At 45.5% G+C, this 22,606-nt stretch overlaps 1 protein-coding gene across 4 annotated transcripts in view; it reads right to left on the minus strand.

Moving 5' to 3' along the window:
• Positions 1-22,606, minus strand: part of RTTN (rotatin) — a 1,165,399-nt gene that overhangs the window by 457,076 nt on the left and 685,717 nt on the right. For all 4 annotated transcript variants that reach the window (XR_014961587.1, XM_085605903.1, XM_085605904.1 and 1 more), the window contains exon 27: positions 16,889-17,033. Coding sequence is in view for 3 of the 4 variants with exons in the window: in XM_085605903.1 (XP_085462029.1) it covers positions 16,889-17,033 (145 nt within the window). In the remaining variant the exon portion in view is untranslated. The remainder of the gene's footprint in view (positions 1-16,888; positions 17,034-22,606) is intronic.

Below are 22,606 nucleotides of genomic sequence, written 5' to 3' on the forward strand. Positions count from 1 at the left end.
AGGAGCCACGACCCCTCGCACCCCGAAAGGGCTGTTTTTTAAATTGAAGAGTGCCGAGAGCACGAGCAGTGTCGGTGTCCTTCTTGATAGTCTGAAGGGCATCATCTATGTGTTGGCCAAACAGCGATTCACCGTCATAAGGCATGTCCAAAATCTTCGTCTGCACCTCTTGACGGAAAGAAGTGGCCTTTAAGGATTAGTTACTTACCTGTAATCCTAGTTCTCATCCAGGGGTATACTCATCAAAGTCATAATCTAAGAATAATCCCCGCCCATGTGCGGGATCCCGGAGCATATAGAAAAAAACATATATATATGCATATGTGAAAACATATACATGCAGCCTAAAATGTTTCAAACATGGTAATGCTGTAAATTACATAGGTTTGCATAGCAGTGCCCCCTAACCCATAAGGAAAGAAGGAAGCACCAAGCCAATTGTAACACAGCACTGCTTTATTGCCATAAAGCAAACTTGTAATTGTAGGCATTCGCCTGTAGGCTGCAGTAGAGTATAAAGAAACAAGGAAAACTGACACCTTGCCTTTAAGGCATTAGAGTAGGGGGACCGTGCCTTTAAGACCTGCAGGAGACCCCCTGCTCCCATGATGCACTACAGGTGGCAGTTGGGCCAGTTCTTTTTGGCGGTGCATTCGCACCTGAACATATCTGTATTCCAGAAACAATACCTTAAGGAGAACAATGCTCGTCCGGGGAGGTGGGTGGGTCGCTTATGACTTTGATGAGTATACCCCTGGATGAGAACTAGGATTACAGGTAAGTAACTAATCCTTCTCATCCAGGGGATACTCATCAATAGTCATAATCTATTAATAGAGTAGCAAGCCCATACCCAAAGTCTCGCGGACGAGCATTATAGCATTTAAGACTTGCAGTCACATCACATAACATAACCGTCATGCAAACAAGTTCCTCAAAGAAGCCTGCCCCACCTGGGCGTCGGCCTGTGCATCTGAATCTAGGCAATAATGGCGCGTAAAAGTATGCACTGACCGCCATGTAGCCGCTTTGCAAATCTCAGACATGGGAACGTTGCGAAGGAGAGCTACAGTCGAAGCCTTCCCTTGAGTAGAGTGTGCTCTAGGTCTACCCTGCAAAACCTTATGGGACAGTTGGTAAGCCAAGGCTATACAGGAGACAATCCATCGAGAAATGGACCTCTTGGAAGCAGCCAGCCCTGTGTTAGTGGGCCCGTAATTAACAAAGAGCCTGTCGGACTTTCTAAGTGAGAGAGTCTTAGCCAGATGAGGGAAAAAGGTGGGCAACGTGATCACCTGATTAATGTGGAAGTCCGAGACCACCTTGGGCAGAAAGCTCGGATGAGTACGGAGCACCACTCTATTAGCATGGAAAACCGTGTAAGGTTCCTTGCAGCAGAGGGCCTGAATCTCGCTCACCCTGCGGGCAGAAGTGATGGCCACCAAGAAGGCAGCCTTCCAGGTCAGGTGTTGCAAGGATGCCTTATGGATAGGTTCGAAAGGGGACCCCATCAGCTTAGAGAGTACAATGTTGAGTTCCCAGGAGGGGGAAGGAGACCTCACTGGTGGAAATACTTTCTTAAGCCCCTCTAAGAAATCCTTAACCACTGGCATCTGGAAGAATGAGGTCTGGGTAGGAGATTTCCTATAAGCTGTGATCGCAGCTAAATGGACTCTGATGGAAGAATATTTTAACCCAGACTTCGCCAAGTACAGAAAGTAGGGGAGGATAACCTGTTCTTGACCCCGGATCGGATCAAGGGCATTATCCCTGCACCAAATACAGAATCTCTTCCACTTGAAGCCATAAGACTTCCTGGTAGAGGGTCTTTTCGCTTCTCGGAGGATGTTCATACAGTCCGGTGGAAGATCTAAATGTCCATACTGGACGAATTCAGGAGCTATGCTGTCAACCGGAGGGAGGGGAGGTTGGGATGGAACACTCTCCCCTTGTCCTTGGTCAACAAGTCCGGAAGGCAAGGCAACCTCCGGTGCGGCACCTCCGACAGCTGGAGTAGGTCCGGGTACCACCATTGGCGGGGCCACTCCGGGGCTATTAGGATCATCCGAGTCCTGGCCCTGTAGAACTTCTGTATCACAGCTGGGATGAGGGGGAGAGGAGGAAACGCGTATAGCAATGTGCTGGACCAGCTGATCAAAAGAGCGTTCCCCTGAGACCCCCGCTGGGGGAACCTGGAGGGGAAGACGGGGCATTTTGTGTTTGTCGCTTCTGCAAAGAGATCGATGTCCGGTACTCCCCACAGCCGGAAGATCTCTTGAGCGACGCCTTCGTTGAGCACCCAGTCGTGCGCTTCGACGAAGTCTCTGCTGAGGCCGTCTGCCTGCACGTTCAGGGTCCCTGGCAGGTGGACAGCGATGATCGACAGGCCTCTCGCCAGAAGCCATCTCCAGATGGACTGAGCCTCCAGCGACAGCACTCGAGATCTGGTGCCTCCTTGCTTGTTCAGATAGAACATAGTCGTGGTGTTGTCTGTCTGAACCTGCACATGGTTGGTGTGGAGGGATGGGTACAGGGATTTGAGCGCGAGATGAACCGCTCGGAGCTCCAAGAAGTTGATGTGATAACTCTGTTCGATATCGGACCAGAGACCTTGTACTTGAAGCTGGCCCATATGAGCACCCCAGCCCTGCATGGAGGCATCCGTTACCACTGCCTGTGTCGGTGGCGCTTGATGGAAAGGAATGCCGTGAAGTAGATGGGAGCGTTTCATCCACCACCTGATGGAGTCTTTGGCTGCTTGGTGAAGGGAGAGAAGATCGTCCCATCGGCCAGACCTCTGTGACCACTGATCCTCTAGGTCTTGTTGCAGAGGTCGCATGTGAAGACGTGCATTGGGTACAATGTAAATGCACGAAGCCATCGACCCCAGAAGAGAAGACACTTGCCTGGCTGTGGGAAATGTGGTGTTGAGAAGCTTGCGGCATTTCTGAAGCATGGATGATAACCTCTCCTCCGAAGGACACCCGCTTGCCTTTGCGGAGTCCAGAGAGGCGCCCAGGTAGTGAATCCGCTGAGTGGGATTGAGGACCGACTTCTTGTAATTGACCTGTAGACCCAGTGATCGTAGCAGCCGGAGGCAAAATGATAGATGACTCCGGAGACGAGCCGGCGTTGAACTTTTCAGGAGCCAGTCGTCCAGATAAGGGTAGACGAATATCTTCCGTTTGCGGAGGAAGGCAGCCACTACCGCCATACACTTTGAGAATGTTCGTGGAGCGGATTTGAGGCCGAATGGCAGGACTCTGTACTGATAGTGCCGACGAGAGACCTGAAATCTGAGAAATTTTCGATGCTTCGCTGATACAGGGATATGAAAGTAAGTATCCTGAAGGTCGATGGCACACATCCAGTCCCCCTGATGGAGATGCGGGAAGATCTGGTGCAGGGCCAGCATTCGGAATTTTTCTTTTCTGACAAATCCGTTCAGGAGCCAGAGATCGAGAATGGGTCTGTACTCCGTGACCGCTCCTCGTTTTGGGACAAGAAAATACCGGGAGTACACTCCTTGATTTCTCTGCCCGGGTGGAACTTCCTCTATGGCGTTCTTGGAAAGGAGTGTGGCCACTTCGTCCTGTAAAAGTCGTTTTTGGATTTGAGGGAGTGCCTGCCTCCGTGGTGGTATCTGCGGAGAGGGAGACTTGAACCGCAGCAAGTAGCCATGCTGCACAATATTCAGCACCCATCTGTCTTTTGTAATTGCTTCCCACTCTGCCAGGTGAACACTGATACTTCCTCCTACCGGAGTGGCGAACGAGCGCAGAGGAAGTAAGAACTCACTGCTTTAAAGGCTGCTTGGTGGAGGACTGCTGCTGTTTCGCATGTCCCCTTCCTCTGCCGCGGCCCCTTTGCTGGAACTGGGACCTCTGTTATTTTGGGAGGACCATTGGGGTGTTTGAACGCGCTGATGAAATGCACGCTTGTCGCCCTGACGAAAGCGCTTACGGAACTCCTTCCGCTTTTCCAGCCCCACAGCCTTAACAGTGTCCAACTCCGCCTTCATCTTGCTCATCTGTTTGTCTGCGTGCGCCCCAAACAAAGACGACCCGTTAAAGGGGAGATTGAGAATCCTCTTCTGCGCATCCGGCTTGAGGCCCGTTAGCCTCAGCCAGGCCGATCGCCGTAAACAGACGCCCTGCGAGTAGCCATGCGCGGCGAGATCCGAGGCATCGGCAGCCGCGCTGATGATTTGGTTGGCTACCAGCCCGCCTTCCTGGAGAATTTCTGTGAAATCCTGCTGGTCCTCTCTCTGCAATTTTTCAGCGAACCTTGTAAGGGAGTCCCACAAAGAACTATCATATCGCCCTAGCAGGGCTGAAGCGCTAGCCACCTTCATGTGCGAGGCAGAGGTGCTGCTCATCTTTCTGCCGTAAGAGTCCATCAGCTTGCTGTCTTTCTCAGGGGGGACAGAAGATGACACTGAGGCCGAGTGAGCTTTCATGGCCGCCGCCACGATCACTGAGTCCGCTGGCGGGTCCGCCCTCAAGAATAAGGGATCCTCCGCAGGGGCCTTGTACTTCTTCGCTATTCGGGACGGCACCGCGCCCACCGTAGCCGGAGTAAGGAACGTGGCCATGGCTGGTTCCAACAATCCTGGCACCAAAGGCAGCAGAGGTCTGGGTGCTGACCGGTGATGCAATGTATCAAAGATGACTGAAGTGGGTGCCAGAGGGGTGTGCAATGTGATATTCAGTTTTTGCGCACCTCTACCCAGGATGTCGGAGAAAGTGGTGATGTCATGCACCGGGGACACTCTAGAAGGGGGTGTAGAAGAGAAGGTCGGAGAGTAGTCCCGGACCGAGGACCTTGTAGATGAAGAGCCAGTATACGATTTGCTGCGTCGCCTCTTGTGGGGGCGGTCGCTGTGGCGAACCCTGGACCGTGACCTGTGCTTTGACGGAGATCTTGGCCGTTTGTGCGTGAATCGACGGTCCCTGGAATGAGACCGACGTGGGGGAGGAGGCCTCGCACTCCCTCGAGGAGACTTACTCTGACGCGGAGAGATGCGGGATGGAGAATACGTGCTGGAGTATTCCGATCCCGGACTCCTACATGTGCCAGCGCCCACATCCTCCAGCCAGCGAGGTGACAGTCCGAACCTCTCTTGAGCCTTAGGCGACCTCTTCGGAGAGATCTGCACGATATGCAGGCCTGGAGACGATGACCGCTCTTCTGAAGTGACTCGTCTCTCCGCGGGCACTGCGCCTTTATCCTTCGACGTCGACCCCCTCGACGTCGACGACGTTTGCGTCACCATAGGTGCCAAGTGTTGAGTCTGGTGTTCAGACCTCGACGGCAGTCTCGACGCTGAACGCCGATGGCGTTGCGGAGACATAGACGCTGATCGCCTTCGCCCCGGTACCTGACGTCGACCGGAGGACTTCGACGTCGACCGTCCCTGACGTCGACCTGGTGACTTTGACGGCGACCTCCCACGACGTCGACTGGGCGACTTCGACCTTCCACGACGCCGGCCTGGGGACTTCGACGGCTACCGTCTATGACGTCGACCTGACCTCGACGTCGACCTTCCATGGCGCCGAGTGGGGGTTTGTCTGGATGGAGAGCGACCGACTCGCGGCGAAACGTACGTCGCCGCCTCTCTCGACGCCGAACCCCTCGAGGGAGGCGGAGAGTGTCTCGACGGAGACGGAGACAGTCCAGATCTCACCGGACTAGCAGCCTTCGAGCCCGAAGGACTGCGCCTCGACACCGACTTACTTCTACGCGGCGGAGAATCTCGACGGTGAGATGATCCTCTTGATGCCGAAGTCGTCCTCTTGTGTGTTGACGGTACCTTCGACGTCGACGACGAATCACGTGCAACCTTGGTCTTCCTGGAGTCAGGAGAGGTGGTATGTCGCCGTTTTTGAGCCTGGGTAGCTGAAGAAGGTGGTCTAGAAGAAGAATGATCGTCCTCACGACGGCTTCTTTCCTTCTCCAGCTGGGCATGTAACTTGATGCGCTCTCTGTCCCTCAGAGTGCGCTTGGAGAACTTCTGGCAGTGGAGGCACCGGTCAGGAGTGTGTTTAGATGGCAAACACACGATACACACCGAGTCTGCCAGTGCCATCTTATTTCCACAAGAAGGGCATTTCCTAAATAAAGGAGGCATACTGACTGGAAAAATTTCGAAATTTTACAGTACACCAGTAGAAAATGCCTTCAGGAGCCAGAAGCTGTCGAAATTTTAGAGAAAAAATCAAATTTTCAAAACTTTCAGTCAAAGACTGAAGAGCTCAAGCTCCAAGATCCTCACAGAAGGAGCCGGAAAAAAGAACTGGCCCAACTGCCACCTGTAGTGCATCATGGGAGCAGGGGGTCTCCTGCAGGTCTTAAAGGCACGGTCCCCCTACTCTAATGCCTTAAAGGCAAGGTGTCAGTTTTCCTTGTTTCTTTATACTCTACTGCAGCCTACAGGCGAATGCCTACAATTACAAGTTTCCTTTATGGCAATAAAGCAGTGCTGTGTTACAATTGGCTTGGTGCTTCCTTCTTTCCTTATGGGTTAGGGGGCACTGCTATGCAAACCTATGTAATTTACAGCATTACCATGTTTGAAACATTTTAGGCTGCATGTATATGTTTTCACATATATGTATATATATGTTTTTTTCTATATGCTCCGGGATCCCGCACATGGGCGGGGGTTATTCTTAGATTATGACTATTGATGAGTATCCCCTGGATGAGAACCAGCCCTGCCGCATCTGGACTGCCGCGCCTGCCAGTTGTTGAAACCCAGTAGAAGATACATCAACAGCACAATCAATAATCTCGGAGGAAATCCGTTCCCCTTCCTGAAGAATTTCAACGCTTCAGCCTTGGAAGGTTCTTGTATTAAATCTACAAGGCATGCAATGTCCGACCTCATTTGTCGGTCATAACGGCCGAGGATAGCTAAAGAATTGGCCGGCCGGACCATAGTTGCCGCCATAGTGGACAACTTCGTACCAATAGCATCAAGGCATCTGCCCTCACGGTCTGGAGGAGTCGATAATGGAGATGAGGAATTCCTGGCACGACGTTGTGCCGCTTGAGTAATAATGGAATCAGGTTTTGGCTGTGCAATAAGACAAGTAGGAGAATTTGCAGGGGCCTTATACTTTTTATCCAGTCGTGGCAGGACAGCAGCAATGGAATTAGGGTTCTGCATGAGCTTGAGACCCTCTTGCCAAATAAAATCGATGATGGGAATAGCCCGAACTTGTGTCTGTGGCTGATCTTTAAAGTCATACAAGAAACAATCCTCCTCTCTAGTGACCATAGGGAGGTGAATTTGCTTTGCCGCCCTTTCCATGAGGACATGAAATCCACCTATGTCCACCGGTGGAGAATCAAGAGGAGCTGGAGCGGTGGGGGACGGTGTTTGAATCCGATAACTGTCCCATTCCGAGAAGAGGGATCTATCATCCAGCTCACCCTCCTCTCTGTCAGCATCCTCCTCCTCATTATCCTCCTCAATTACATGAGGAGTGGCCTGGTGTTGTAACCATGATGCCGATGTAGAAGGCGTGGAAAACGGTTCTGCAGGAAGCGGAGGTGGAAGAGGCACGTGTGGTGCTGGAGAGGCCTGGACTGAGTTCGGAAAACGACGGTAATGGTCATCCAGCATGAATTGAAGGTTGGAAATAAGGGACATAGGCATTTGCGCCATGGTAAATCCGGCGCTGGTTGGTTGGTACGGTCCGAAAAATCCTCATACTCCTGGTTGTCATCAAAATCCTGACATTTAATTAGAAGCTCAGACGGACTGCGAGCAGCCCGAAACCTGTCATCCTCCTCTGAATCATCATCACCAGCGTCACTTAACTTTGGACTTAACAACATGATGTTTCTTCACCACCTTAGTCTTAGGAGAAACCTTCTCAGACTCACTGGCTCTCTTCAAGGATGAAGCAGTCCGGACCGAGGAAACACTTTCCACATCTGAGGTTATCCATAGTCTTCAACTTCTGGAGCCACAGAAGGAGACGCCCCTCTCTGTCCTTTAAGGCCTTTTGTGAGAAAGTCCTGCAAATTTTACAATCCTTTACCTGGTGTTCAGGGTAGTAGCAATAAATGCACTTCTTATGAGGGTCCTTAGAAAGAAGTCACTGTTTTCCAAATGTCCCACAGGGTCTGAAGAGGGACTTCTTGGTTGTAGACAAAAATAGGTTTTTGAGAAGAAAAATGAGAAAAAAACTGAGCAGAGCTCAGGGAGACTCCCTTCACACGATGTGTGGTAGAAAATCTGAGGGCCTGAGCCTCTGAGAACATTCCAGAGGGTGCTAGCGCCTGATTGGCTGGAGTTTGGACTATTCACAATGACTTTGGTGGATTATAAAAGGTGACAAGCTTTTCTATCTATTAAGCTCTATGATTCAATGCTACTCTATGGTTTTTTGTTACCTATACTATGGTTATGTTATTGCTGCATTGCTATGTTATGTACCATGGGACTCCCACTTCACCGACGGGGAATATTCAAGCATGTGAATCTATGAAAGACACCCCAATACTGGAGAATCATGCTTCAAGCAGCAGGACAGTCCTCTGGTAGCAGAAGGGCAGTCCTCTGAAAAACACAGCAGCCTTCAAGCACAGCGCAGTCCTTTTGAGAACAGGGCAGTCCTGCTCAAGTCTTGAGTAGGTGGTTTAGGAGGTCCAATATGTATACCTGGTACCAGCCTTTGAAGTGAGGGTGACATACTAGCTACCCTGACACCTGGTTCTGGAAAGGTCTCACCTTCCCCTGCCAAGGCTCCAAGACGTCTGGGGTGACAAAAGACTAGTGTCAAGATACTTTGTGAGTGTGCTGGAAGCAGCCTGTAGAAATATAATTGGGGCAGGGAACAGCTCCACACCACAATCCTGACCTCACAATCCTGACAATCCTGACCGGATGGCCCATGCTGCCAACATCTAGTCCCCTTTCATCTCAAAGTCTGGGAGGAATACACAAAGACCAACTTCCAAGCTATTCACAGTCATGTGACCCAGGACACAGACAGCAGGCACCAAATGGTTAGGACAAGAAATTCCCAATTTTCAAAAATTGTATTTTCAGAAATGTGACTTAAAATCCAACTTTAACTTAAAGGGAACGTTAAATTACAATTCATTTAGACTAAACATGACATGTCTACCTGTTATCAATCAAACGTTAGCACTTATTAAATGTAATAAGGTAACCCAAATTTATCCTATGAGAGAGGTAGGCCGTGCAGTAGTGAAAAACAAATTTAGGAGTTTTTCATTACCAGGGAATGTAAAACTTAGAAATATATGTCCTACTTTTTAAATATAATGCACCCTGCCCTAGGGTCTGTTCAGGGCCTATCTTACGGGTGACTTGTATGTTTTAGAAAGGAAGGTTTAGGCATGCCAAACGGTTTCTTTTGCCACGTTGGATTGGTAATTTTAAAACTGCACTAAAGGCTGCAATGGCAGGCCTGATACATGTTTTAAAGGGCTACTGTAAGTCAGAGGGACAATAAGTGCTGCAGGCCCACTAGTAGCATTTAACTTACAGGTCCTATGTACATGTAGTACCAAATACATTTTAGGGAAAGCGCACAAGCACTTTTAGCAGTAGTGAAATGCACAGAGTCCCAAAGTCAACAACAATGATTTTCAGAAAATAAGAGGGAAGAATGCAAAATGATTGTCATAAGATCACAGCACCAATGACAGGTCTATCACTGCTAAATGAGCTTGCAGTCATATGCCAGATAAGCATGCTTTTGTAGGCATAACAATGTGCTGAACTGTAGCTTTTACTGTATACATCTGGAGATTGGAACAGTAAATTACAATATTTCCAATCAGCAGCTTAACATGGACTAATGGAAGGTTTTCATGCCTCCTTTAGAATATTTATACAGTACTGAAGAAATGTAAGTTCCCATATTGTAAGGCCTCAGGTGCCAGGTCGCGAGGCAGAGTGTCTTAAGGTTAGGATGTAGTAGATTCCCTTTGCATTTACTGTGTAAGTCTGGGCAAAGTTGAAGCTTTTCAGGAGGCTGAATAGACATCTCAAAGTAAAGCGTACCAAGGTTGATGTGTGCACTTATCTAATTTTCTGTAGCACATGAGGAATCGGTGGTAGAGGGGGAAAGCATAAGCAAATATCCCTGACCAGCTAAACAATACGGCATTGCCCAAGAACTGTGAGTATAAGTACCTAGAGGCACCTTTGTGGCATTTTGCTTTTTTGGGGGGAGGCAAACAGGTCCACAGTTTAGTTTTCTCAATGTTAGAAGTACAAGTGTATATCCAGAGAGCAGATCTTCAATTCCTGAGATTCTTGCTGCATACTGCTCAGCAGATCAGCAAAGGCATTGATAACCCCCGAGGAGATGTTCTGCCAGAGGCATTTTTGATCACCCAATGCAACTGGGCAGCTTTGAAGAATGTGTACCCCTGCATTTCTGTATGTAGTACACAGTGGTCATATATGTTAAAGAATATCAGTTTGTGTTGAAGTGTGGATAGGAAGGTTTGAAGGGTCAAGTGCACTGCCATTGGTTTCAAAACATTGATGTGAAGGACGCACCCCTGTGGCAAACCACTGGCCCTTTACTGTTAGATTGCCTAAATGCACTCTCCAACCTCACAGGGATGCATCTGTGTTTATTGTAACCTAAGGCTATGAGTCGAGAAATGATCTGCCCAGTAATAAATTATTTTTGCTCCACTTTACAGTTTGTACTGTGCTATAACATTGCTTCCAACTTCCCTGTTATTTGTGACCATTGTCTGTCTAGACATTTTAGCAAACAACGCAGCAGCCTTTGAAATGCCATTACCCTCTTGTTGTAGGGATAAGCATTACATGTGATTGCATTGAGCCTGGCTCTTAGGAAAGTCTATGTCTGTTATGGACTCAAGTAAGACTTTATGGATATACAATCAAGCCTAATTTGTCTAGAATTGTGCAAGGCATTGCTGCTGACTTGCTCTTTTGTCAGCCTGTTTAAGTATGGGAACATAACAATGTGACTGCGTCACAAATACTCTACACTATAGTTATACATTTTGTGAACACTCTTGGAGCCGTCATTACTCCGAACATTGGGACTATAAATTTATAATGAACTCTAATTACCACAAACCTCTGGTACTGCAGAAGGTCCTGATGGATTGGGTTGGAATTGTACGCACGCTTCAAGTACATGGTTGTCATATAGTTTACCAGTCAGAAGATGAATGACATCTCGGAGGGAAATCATTTTGAAGATGAGCGCTCTCAGCATAAATTGGTCATAATGTCTTGTTTTTCGGTACTATGAATTATAGGGAGCATGTTGCTCGTCCCTGATGATGTATTTGCATTACTTCGATGGATCCATTTTGTAAAGTGCCAGCACCAGTTCCAATAAAAGGCTGAGATGATGCTCATGTATTTCATGAGGTCAGGGCAGCAGATGTGGAGGGATGGTGTGAAACTCCAGGCAATATCCGTGGGTAACATTGGATAACACCAACAGATGTAAGGCCATTTCTATCAGCTTTAACGTATAACCCAAGGCTTCTTCCAACAGGTGTTTTGTGGTCAGGGGAATGAAGAGTTGGTCAATGTTTAGTGGCAGAGATGCCTCTACCATGTACACCTATGGCCTTTCTCCTTTTGTTGTCGCAAACGTCTCCTCTTGAATATGGTGGCTGTCTACATTAAATTTGTCCCTCTAGGACGGCTTGCTACTAATGGTATTTTTGCTTTGTAGTAGTAGGTACAGGTTTATGAGCTGGTTGTTCCTTCTTGATGCTAATGTTGGAGGACACCCTTGGCCTCAACAGTGTCTGTACCTTTTTATTTTTTGCCTACACCCCACCCACCAGTGGTCAAGGAGGTGTTGACTGTCAAAAGCTGAGATGTTGCTGGTCCTCTGACCTGAACCCAGAACTTCTATGTTTGACTCATTATCTTAATGGTATTGATCCGTCTAGAACAATGGTTCTTAACCTTTTGACTTCTGTGGACCGCCCCTTTATCATTACTGCAATCTGGGGACACGAACTGAATCATTATTGGAATCCTAGGACCACTTTCCCTCTCCCCCCTCCGGAGTCATTACTGGAAGCCGGGCACCTTGGTTTAAGCAATTTAGATGATTTGAACCTCAAAACAAACAAAAATATAAAAACAAGCATTCATTAAAAACACAAACACTAAAGATGAAATATTTTATTGAATTCACAAACATAAAAAATCAAAATGTTCATTTTGATGTGCAGGTTTGGGCTTTTTAAATTAAATTGAGGCCACTCATTGTCCATACTACATTCTGTTTTGATACATTTACACTGCTCTCACAAAACAACCTGAGGGCACCAACTTAATTTTCAGCCTTCACTTGCAAATTCATTAACGTTTACTTAAAAGTTTAATTGTGAAAATGTTTAATTTCGTTTCTTTATTTACATACAGTTTATTAATCTGTGGATATCATTTAATTTTTAAATCAGTCGCGGACCCCCTGACTAGGTGTCACAGATCCCAGGGGGTTTCAGGACCACGGGTTAAGAACCACTAGTCTAGAAGCTGCACCTGCAGCATCTAAAGCACAATGAATGATGTTTGTTATGATATGTGTCTGGAACATAATGCAATAAAATGTCAATTCACTTATTACAGTTGTAACTGAGATGAGGGCCATTGAATTTGTAATGCTCCACTGCAAAGCCAACCAATACAGACGCAATTACTTGAAGCATCAATCTTTCACTTTGTCTGTTGCGTGCTGTCCCATGTTCCTTGCATTAGTGCCGTTTCCCTAGCAGTATGTACCACTAGTGAATCAAATCGATACAGCTTCTAATGAAAATTGGATCCTATGGATCTGGTTTTTATGTTTTTTCTCCTGGTTTGTTATTCCCATACAATGCTTCATCTTTGTTTTCTGTATTGGCAAACATCGTGTACTCATCTCTGTTTTGTATAATGTCTCAATTAAAAAATTATTCTTTAAGTACAGCTGAACATAGAGATGGGTGGTGGCCCTTGCTATTACCTTGTGAAAAATAGATATTTAATCAAGTAGATAAGCCTTAAATTGGTACATGTCGAGAGAAAATTCATATTACACATCCACCCTATATTCATGCCATGTAGCATCCTCTTGGTGCTCAATAGGCCCTGTGCCCTCCTAGTGGCATTTATCTACTGTGCATTCTGCATCTAAATCAAAAAGTACAGAATGTATAGAATGTGATCGTGTGGTATGTAGTCGTGAAATAAATGGAATTGTATCATCCCATCTTCTGTTTCTTTGGAATAAAGAATTTTCTGATTTCTTCTATATTTTCTCCCTCAGTAGTAAGTCTTTGTCCTGACTTGTTAATACAGATTGTAGTTGACATGTAACAAAATGACCAGTAATTCCATCAAAATAAATTGCCCTCAACCTTGCGACTGTTTGCAAAGAGGAATTAGGGTCAGTGCCCTCCTGTGTTGGATATGCGCCTGTAGTGAAAGAACGTTTCTGCTTGCGGGTGGAGTGTTTTGACTTCTAGCCTCCTCAGTTGTTGAAGAAACCTTCTGGAATCGAACAGTCTCAACTACCTTTGGTGGCACAGCATATCAAGGTTTTTTTCCAGCACCAGCATGTCGGTGAAGGCTTGACATCCCGGGTTTGTTGCTTGGCAGGGAGATGTAGTTCATTTGGAGGATGGTCCCCTAAGAAAACCCTCTAAGAGTCACTTGAGTGCGTCCTTTTGAGGCTGTGGGTGTTTTTCACAGCCCATCAGTGCTGGATCCAGCAAACCTTGGTGCTGTCTTTATCCTGGGTCTTGGTTTCACTGGGGGCTAAGTCAGAAACTGATTCTCGGCAGTCACAGGAGGGAGGAATGTCACAGAAATTGGGCTCCACTCCATATGGGCTTCCACAGTCCTAGTTCTAAATCCTAGGAGACGAATTCCTTGATGTCAGCAGCCCGACCACCTTAAAGTGTCTTGCTAGAAACCTGGAACAGTATCCCTGTGTAGTGCCTTCCCCTTTGATCCAGAATTGATTTTTTGCAATGGCAGGCATTGCATGCCTAACAGACAGATTCATCATAGTCCCTGGAAGGACATAGGCTGCAGATTACATATGGGCCAGAGCAAGGAAATGTGCTATTGCAAGAGGGGCAAAATATGAACTATGTATTGTCCATACTTTCATCCCATATGAGTCCTTTTCATACGACCTGACACCAGCTCTCCAGATCACGGTTCTGAAGTGACTAGCCATTCAGTAATTTCTACAGCACTGAAATGTTAAATTGATGCTCACCGATAACAAACAGTCAAAAAAATAAAGCACACTGGAGGGAAAAAAACCAATCGAAGATGGAGTTTGTGTCTTGGTGCATTTTGGGTTTCAGAAAAGGTACCATGAGCCATGTCGAAAAGAAAACTCATTTTTTAAGAAAAACAACTTGTAGCACACCAAACCCACATGTTATGTGCACAACATGGGATCTAAAGCTATGTATGCTGTAAACACAGACAACTGTGCAGGTCACTTGAATTTGACACAATTTTTGAGCCCTTGTCATAAAGACAAATGGGACCCGTTTGTCTTTGTCCCTGAGATAGACACTGGATGCTTCACTACAACTCATTATGTTCCTTTCCATGTTTTCTTTGTTTATATATTATTCCTTGGTCTCCGATGCACTGTAGCGATGTTCTGTTTCAGATTTCCATTTCCATTTATATCCAGAAACCAATTGGGTTTCTTTATTTTTTGCTTTCTAAGTTGGGTCTAGACATTTAGCTTGATATCTTAGAGTTCTCTCTGAGAACTGGTTTGGTGTTGAGTCCTAGCAAAACGTTCCCCTGCTTAGGAGTGGATAAGGTAGAAGGAATAAATGTTACAGGGAGCTACAGACCAAGCCCACTCTACGGTTTAGAAGGCCAGGAATGTTTTTCCAACTTCTTAGAAAGATCTCTCTTTTGGGTTTTGAGATAACATCTGGTGAACTCTTAGGGTCTGTGGAAGCAATGAACATCATGTGGTGCAGTTTATCCATCATTCTCAGTCAGTCACAGGATCTGCAGAAGCTTATATCATCCCTTTAGGTTATTGTTGAAGGTGTGGACCTTGCATGATGTTCTTTCAATCTCACCAGTCTCCTCCTCCAGTTTCAACACGTGGTGGCACAGAAATAATTACTGCTGCACATACGGTTCGAAAGATGTCAAAGAAACTTAAAATCTGAAGGCCAAACAAGTGAGATGAATTCGATTCTCAGTACCTATTTGCTTGAACCTGCTGTACAGGTAGGTTGCCTCTCCTCCAGTGAATATTTTTGAACCTGCGATTCCCGTAGACTGGTTTAGTTCATATTAGCGTTTACATTGTGGTATACATTGTTATTAATGCTCTGTAACTTTCTGGGGTTCTACGTAGCAATTCACAAATGTAAAAAATCTAAATGTTTATTTTATTGAGAAGGTTTGGCCTTTTTAAAATTAAACTGAGGCCACTGATTGTCCATACTATATTCTGTTTGATGCATTTGCACTGTTCCCACAAACAACTAGCGTGGCATTGGTGTAGCCAAAACAAATGTTCTTCATTTCATAGAAAAGTTGTGCCAGCCTGGCCCTCTGTTTTTTCCTAAATATGCCCACCCCCACCCCAAGTGGGCTGGATAATTTGCTTCATATTTAAAAAAATGGCAAACAATGGTAGAGACTAGGCTCTGTTTGAACTGATGTTAGTTCAGCAGTACAGACTTGTTAGCTGATAGCCCTGATTTGGGGAGGGGGGGGGGGGATTTCATCCCTATACACATAAAATGCAGACAGTCTTTCACAATTGCCTTTCTTAGTGTAGGTATGTGTGGTGTATTGTGTTACCTGTGCATCATATGAGGGACTAAAAACGTGTAAGTTAGCTGGAGTCTGTTTGGCACACTATGTGGACCTGAACAAGCTAGGGGTTTTACTGCAGCTTGTTCTCATCCACTGTAGATGTGGCAACCTACAAGTACTATGATCTTGGTCTCTTCCTAATCGATAATGTAGCTTTGTGCTGAGGAGAAGGAATTCGATTTTTCCATGTTCTATACAACCAGTCTCCGTGCTCTGCAATGAACCCAAACTTGTGTGTGACAAACTTTGACTAGCCAAAACTTTACAAAGGGCCAAACTGTTCTTCCTCTTTAATGGAGGACTAATTGGACTTTAGAAAGGAGGTAGTAGTTTGGTTGACTCCATGTTCTTTCAGTGCCTACAAAGTTGATTAAACAGAGAACTTTATTTCAACTTTGAGAAAATTGTGCATGAGCACACTGAAAATGTGTGGCAGAGTTTTGCCATGGACTAAATGTCACAATGTGCATGGTTTTCTATTTATTTCAATGTGTGAGCAACTAAAAGATGCTTAAAAAAAGATTAAAGTGTGCAGCTTACTTTTAAGTCTGGCACAATATTTTAACAAACAGGACTCAGACAAAAACTCCACAATACAAAACAATTGTTGTTTTCAAATACCAAGGGGCTTATCCTGAATGACCTGCTAAACCTCCCCCAGTGATACTGCTAGGTGAAGCATCTACGTGGCACACAATTGCTTTCCCTTTCCAAGTTTCACACTTCAGAATTGGGGATTACATGGCAGTGCATGGTAATTTCCACAAACAAATTACACCAAGCTTTTCCTGAGGAAATATACAAAAAATTACAGCATTACCACAACAGTCTTTATTCTAATTTGGGTGCAAAGTCCTATTTATGCCTGAATCTGGATCGGCTTGCGTCTCAGAACAAGGTTCTCAAAATTGTAAACATTGACATATTAAAATTCATCTTAAATTGACAGTCTGCCTATATCCTCTGCAGCTGGTACATGTTTCTCAACCTTCAAAGACTGCATTTATACAGTTTTGCACTTACAAGTTTGAGAAGACGCTCTAGAATCCAGGTCAGATCTTCCACATCTGATTCTCTCTTCTGGTCCCTTAACAGCTTAGTTAGGAAACTGATCACATCAGCCAGAAGCTTCTCATCTTCAATGCTAGCAGGAAGTACCTGCCAAAATCTGCATTATAAGGGAGTACAAATGTGGATGATTACAGTACAAAGCAAGTATGCTTCAGGCACAGTATAACAGAGTGATGTAATAGTATATTCGTTTGAAACGTTGAAATAACAAGAATTAACAAACTCAACAGTATTGAACTTGCCCGTCCCTATAACTGTGGCATTGGGATTGTAGAGAGAGTTAATATGTGTGTACACAGCTGACAGCATTTCAGATTGCTTAAGTGTGCACTTCTATGGATTGTTCATTATTGCATAGGAGTGGGGCGTAGTACAACTCTGCACAATTCAATGAGGAATTCTTCAGATCAGAGAATATGCAAAAATCAAAATTATGGCATATGTTCTGTGCACATCAGAGGGTTTTTTGACAGCACCTTCACAAAATGATGTAGTTATGATCAAAATCAAATAAAGGGGGAAGGCAGAGGATATGCTAGGTCCACCCTCCTATGTCACATGTAATGAAAAAATCCAAAATCTCATATAGAGAACCTAGCAGGAGATAATCGCTCAAATACAGGCGAAAGAAATGGACCGCAGCGGGTTGAGATGGCCCCTATGATGAAGAATGTCACCATGGGGAAACCCTGGTGAGTGAGGGGACTCAAGAAAGGACATTTTTCCTTCTTTTTTCCATTTCTTTCGCCTGCATTTGAGCGATTATCTCCTGCTAGGTTCTCTGTCTGAGATTTCGGATTTTTTTCATTACACGTAGTTATGATCAAGAAATGGTTTTGTTTCAATAAGACTGTTTGTGTATGCGCTGTTCTAAGTAACTATTACACCAAAGGCCATGGTCTTATCAGAGGCAAATTCAGAGAACATTTGCTTGTGACAATGGGGTAAGAGGGAAAGAAGTGGCATGACACTCTGTGACCTTTCTGCAGTCTATGATAGAGTTGACCACAAACTCTTAAAGACTGAACAGTGGGGCAGTAAGTTACACAAAGCAGAAGGGCTTTGAAGAGAATAGACGAACACAATGTAGCCAACAACAGATACCATGTTGTGCTAAAATCTCACTCAATGAAAGAAAAACTACAGGCAACATAGTACAGCAAAAGGCAGCTGGCAGCATTGCACTATTGTTTAAAATGAAAATAAATTGTGCTTTGACATCAATGCACCAAAATTCAAGGGGCAGCGAAAAAAACAAGTTACTTACCTGTACACAGTGGTTCTCCAGCATTTATATCTTTTATAGATTCTCATGCTTGAATCTTCCCCATCGTCATCGTGGGAGTCCCACGGTAACAGTAAAATAGCAGTATAAAAGCTAAAAGGACAATCTCCCTTGAGAATCAATAGTATTTAGTAACCAGTTATCCTCACCAAAGAACCATCAAACTCCAGCCAATCACATCGCAGGCCACTAAGTATCCATCCCCTGCACAGCCACTATACCTCAGATTTTTAGCACAAGTGTAGTTAGTAAAATGAAACAGGTATGGAAGGGTGCACCTGTAAGGGGAGGATGGAGTGCCGCATGTGAATCTATAAAAGATATCAATGCTGGAGAACCACAGTGCACAGGTAAGTAACTTGTTTTTCTCCAGCATTCTATCTTTTATAGATTCATATGCTTGAATCAGACTAGTAAGCAGTACATAATACCAATTGGAGGTGGGAAAAACAGGTGAACCATCCCACCATGCGATACAGTGTCAACACCTAAACTGTACCAAGCAAACTTAACCTTTGTGGGTATAAAATATACATATATATATATATATATATATATAATCATGTTGCTCAACGTGTTTGCCACTTGCTTGGAGGCGCACTCAAAGGCAAAGTAGTTCCCCATTGATTGTAAACCAGCATTCCTTTCACAAGTTCGATTTGAAGGTCCTACGCGTTTCGAAGCATCCTGCTTCTTGTTCACGGACCGGCACTGTGATCAATGGCAGGATTTACGTCATCTTTACAAGTCCCTCTTTTAAATGTTGATTACCTGCCCCAGGTGGGCTGGCTCCATTTGTGCAGTTCTAAAGCATCATGGGATTTGTAGGTCTTGTTTCGCTCTCTGCCATAATCTTTTCTTTTTGTTGTTAACTTTATTGACCCTTCAATGGGTTTTCAGAAACAAATCCGGTTTGGGAGCACTCTTTGTCTTTCCGCACTTACGTGATTCTGGTATCCCGTTGCAGCCCATATCTTTTTCATGGTGGTGCGGACTCCACGACCGAGGCTGGCCGTAATATGTTGCTCAACGTGTTTGCCAAAAAGAAAAGATTATGGCAGAGAGCGAAACAAAACCTACAAATCCCATGATGCTTTAGAACTGCACAAATGGAGCCAGCCCACCTGGGGCAGGTTATCAACATTTAAAAGAGGGACTTGTAAAGATGACGTAAATCCAGCCATTGATCACAGTGCCGGTCCGTGAACAAGAAGCAGGATGCTTCGAAACGCGTAGGACCTTCAAATCGAACTTGTGAAAGGAATGCTGGTTTACAATCAATGGGGAACTACTTTGCCTTTGAGTGCGCCTCCAAGCAAGTGGCAAACACGTTGAGCAACATATTACGGCCAGCCTCGGTCGTGGAGTCCGCACCACCATGAAAAAGATATAGGCTGCAACGGGATACCAGAATCACGTAAGTGCGGAAAGACAAAGAGGGCTCCCAAACCGGATTCGTTTCTGAAAACCCACTGAAGGGTCAATAAAGTTAACAACAAAAAGAAAAGATTATGGCAGAGAGCGAAACAAAACCTACAAATCCCATGATGCTTTAGAACTGCACAAATGGAGCCAGCCCACCTGGGGCAGGTAATCAACATTTAAAAGAGGGACTTGTAAAGATGACGTAAATCCTGCCATTGATCACAGTGCTGGTTCGTGAACAAGAAGCAGGATGCTTCGAAACGCGTAGGACCTTCAAATCGAACTTGTGAAAGGAATGCTGGTTTACAATCAATGGGGAACTACTTTGCCTTTGAGTGCGCCTCCAAGCAAGTGGTAAATACGCTGAGCAACATATTACGGCCAGCCTCGGTCGTGGAGCCCGCACCACCATGAAAAAGATATGGGCTGCAACGGGATACCAGAATCACGTAAGTGCGGAAAGACAAAGAGTGCTCCCAAACCGGATTCGTTTCTGAAAACCCACTGAAGGGTCAATAAAGTTAACAACAAAAAGAAAAGATTATGGCAGAGAGCGAAACAAAACCTACAAATCCCATGATGCTTTAGAACTGCACAAATGGAGCCATCCCACCTGGGGCAGGTAATCAACATTTAAAAGAGGGACTTGTAAAGATGACGTAAATCCTGCCATTGATCACAGTGCCGGTCCATGAACAAGAAGCAGGATGCTTCGAAACGCGTAGGACCTTCAAATCGAACTTGTGAAAGGAATGCTGGTTTATAATCAATGGGGAACTACTTTGCCTTTGAGTGCGCCTCCAAGCAAGTGGCAAACACGTTGAGCAACATATTACGGCCAGCCTCGGTCGTGGAGTCCGCACCACCATGAAAAAGATATGGGCTGCAACGGGATACCAGAATCACGTAAGTGCGGAAAGACAAAGAGTGCTCCCAAACCGGATTAGTTTCTGAAAACCCACTGAAGGGTCAATAAAGTTAAAAACAAAAAGAAAAGATTATGGCAGAGAGCGAAACAAAACCTACAAATCCCATGATGCTTTAGAACTGCACAAATGGAGCCAGCCCACCTGGGGCAGGTAATCAACATTTAAAAGAGGGACTTGTAAAGATGACGCAAATCCTGCCATTGATCACAGTGCCGGTCCGTGAACAAGAAGCAGGATGCTTCGAAACGCGTAGGACCTTCAAATCGAACTTGTGAAAGGAATGCTGGCTTACAATCAATGGGGAACTACTTTGCCTTTGAGTGCGCCTCCAAGCAAGTGGCAAACACGTTGAGCAACATATATATAATCATATACATAAAAAAAAATTGCCAGAGATAATATCGATAATAATAATAATAACAATAATAATGATGACAAACAATTGTTAATAAACCTCAGTAACTGAGGCCTATCTTAAGCGAACAGACGGGGAAGGACCGCTTGGCCAACCGGAGCATCCGTCTTTCGCAAAGTATCCAGGCAGTAGTGTCTTGTGAAGGTATGGACGCTTGTCCATGTCGCTGTCCTCCAGATGTCTGGTAGGCACACACCGGCAAACAGGGCCGAGGACGTTGCCATCTTTCTCATGGAATGGGCAGTCACTTTAGAAGCAAGCGAGCGACCTGCCCTTTCGTGGCAGTAGGTTATAGTAGAAGAATCCAAACGAGCAATTGGCGCTCAAGTCAAAGCCTGACCCTTCGTAGGGGCAGAGAAGGCGATGAGCAGTTGAGTATATTTGTGAAAAGACTTAATCCTTTGAAGGTAAAACGTTAAGGAATATGCTACTTACCAGTATGCATCTGTTCTTGGCATGTAGAGCTGCAGAGCCACACACTAAGGATAAGATCGCCATCTGGTGTTGGGCTCGGATGATTGCAGGTTGTTGTTGTCTTCGGAAGAAGTCTTTGGTCACGAGAGTGGTGACTCCTCCCCTGGACAACAGTGCGCATGGGCATTCACTCCATTCTCAGATTGTTTTTCGCCATGATGGGAAATGATGGAGTGTGTAAGAAGTAAAGAGAAAGGATGTCCATGTGTAGTGTCTAATTAAGACAAAGCTGGAACGGATACAGGTCCCGGGGAGGCGGGTGGGCATGTGTGGCTCTGCAGCTCTACATGCCAAAAACAGATGCATACTGGTAAGTAGCATATTCTGTTCGAGGCATATGAGCTGCAGATCACACACTAAGGATAGACTATATAGCAGTGTCTCCCCTAGCGGTGGTCACCTGTATCAGTTGCAGCAGTTTGGAATAGAGTTTTTAGGACAGCTTGGCCTACTGAAGCTTGTTGTTTGGATTGCACATCAACACAGTAATGCTTAGTGAAGGTGTGTGTAGTAGACCATGTGGCTGCTTTGCAAATGTCTTCTAAGGGGATGTTCCCTAAGAATGCCATAGAGGCCCCTATTGTACGCGTGGAGTGCGCCCCAGGGGGAACGGTAAGAGTACGTTTAGCTTTTTGGTAACATATTTGGATACATTTGACTATCCATCTGGCGATACCCGATTTGGAAATAGGGTTGCCTTTATGTGGTGGAGCGAAAGCAACAAACAGTTGCTTGGTTTTCCGAAAAGGTTTGGTTCTGTCGATGTAATACAGCAAGGCTCTTTTAACATCTAAGGTATGAAGTGCCCTCTCGGCTACTGAGTCTGGATTAGGGAAGAAGACTGGCAGTTCCACTGACTGGTTTAGATGGAAAGGGGAAATAACTTTAGGGAGGAATTTTGGATTCGTCCTAAGAACCACTTTGTTCCGATGTAGTTGTAGGAAGGGTTCTTCGAGAGTTAAGGCTTGTATTTCACTTACACTTCGCAGGGATGTGATTGCGATGAGGAAAGCCACTTTCCATGTTAGGAACTGCAGTTCGCATTTGTGCATTGGTTCAAATGGGGGACCCATGAGCCTTGTTAGAACAATATTAAGGTTCCACACCAGGGAAGGTGGTAACCTTGGAGGAATAATTATTTT

Source organism: Triturus cristatus, chromosome 5_1 (genome assembly GCF_964204655.1).
Source record: "Triturus cristatus chromosome 5_1, aTriCri1.1, whole genome shotgun sequence".
Classification (NCBI taxonomy): domain Eukaryota; kingdom Metazoa; phylum Chordata; class Amphibia; order Caudata; family Salamandridae; genus Triturus; species Triturus cristatus.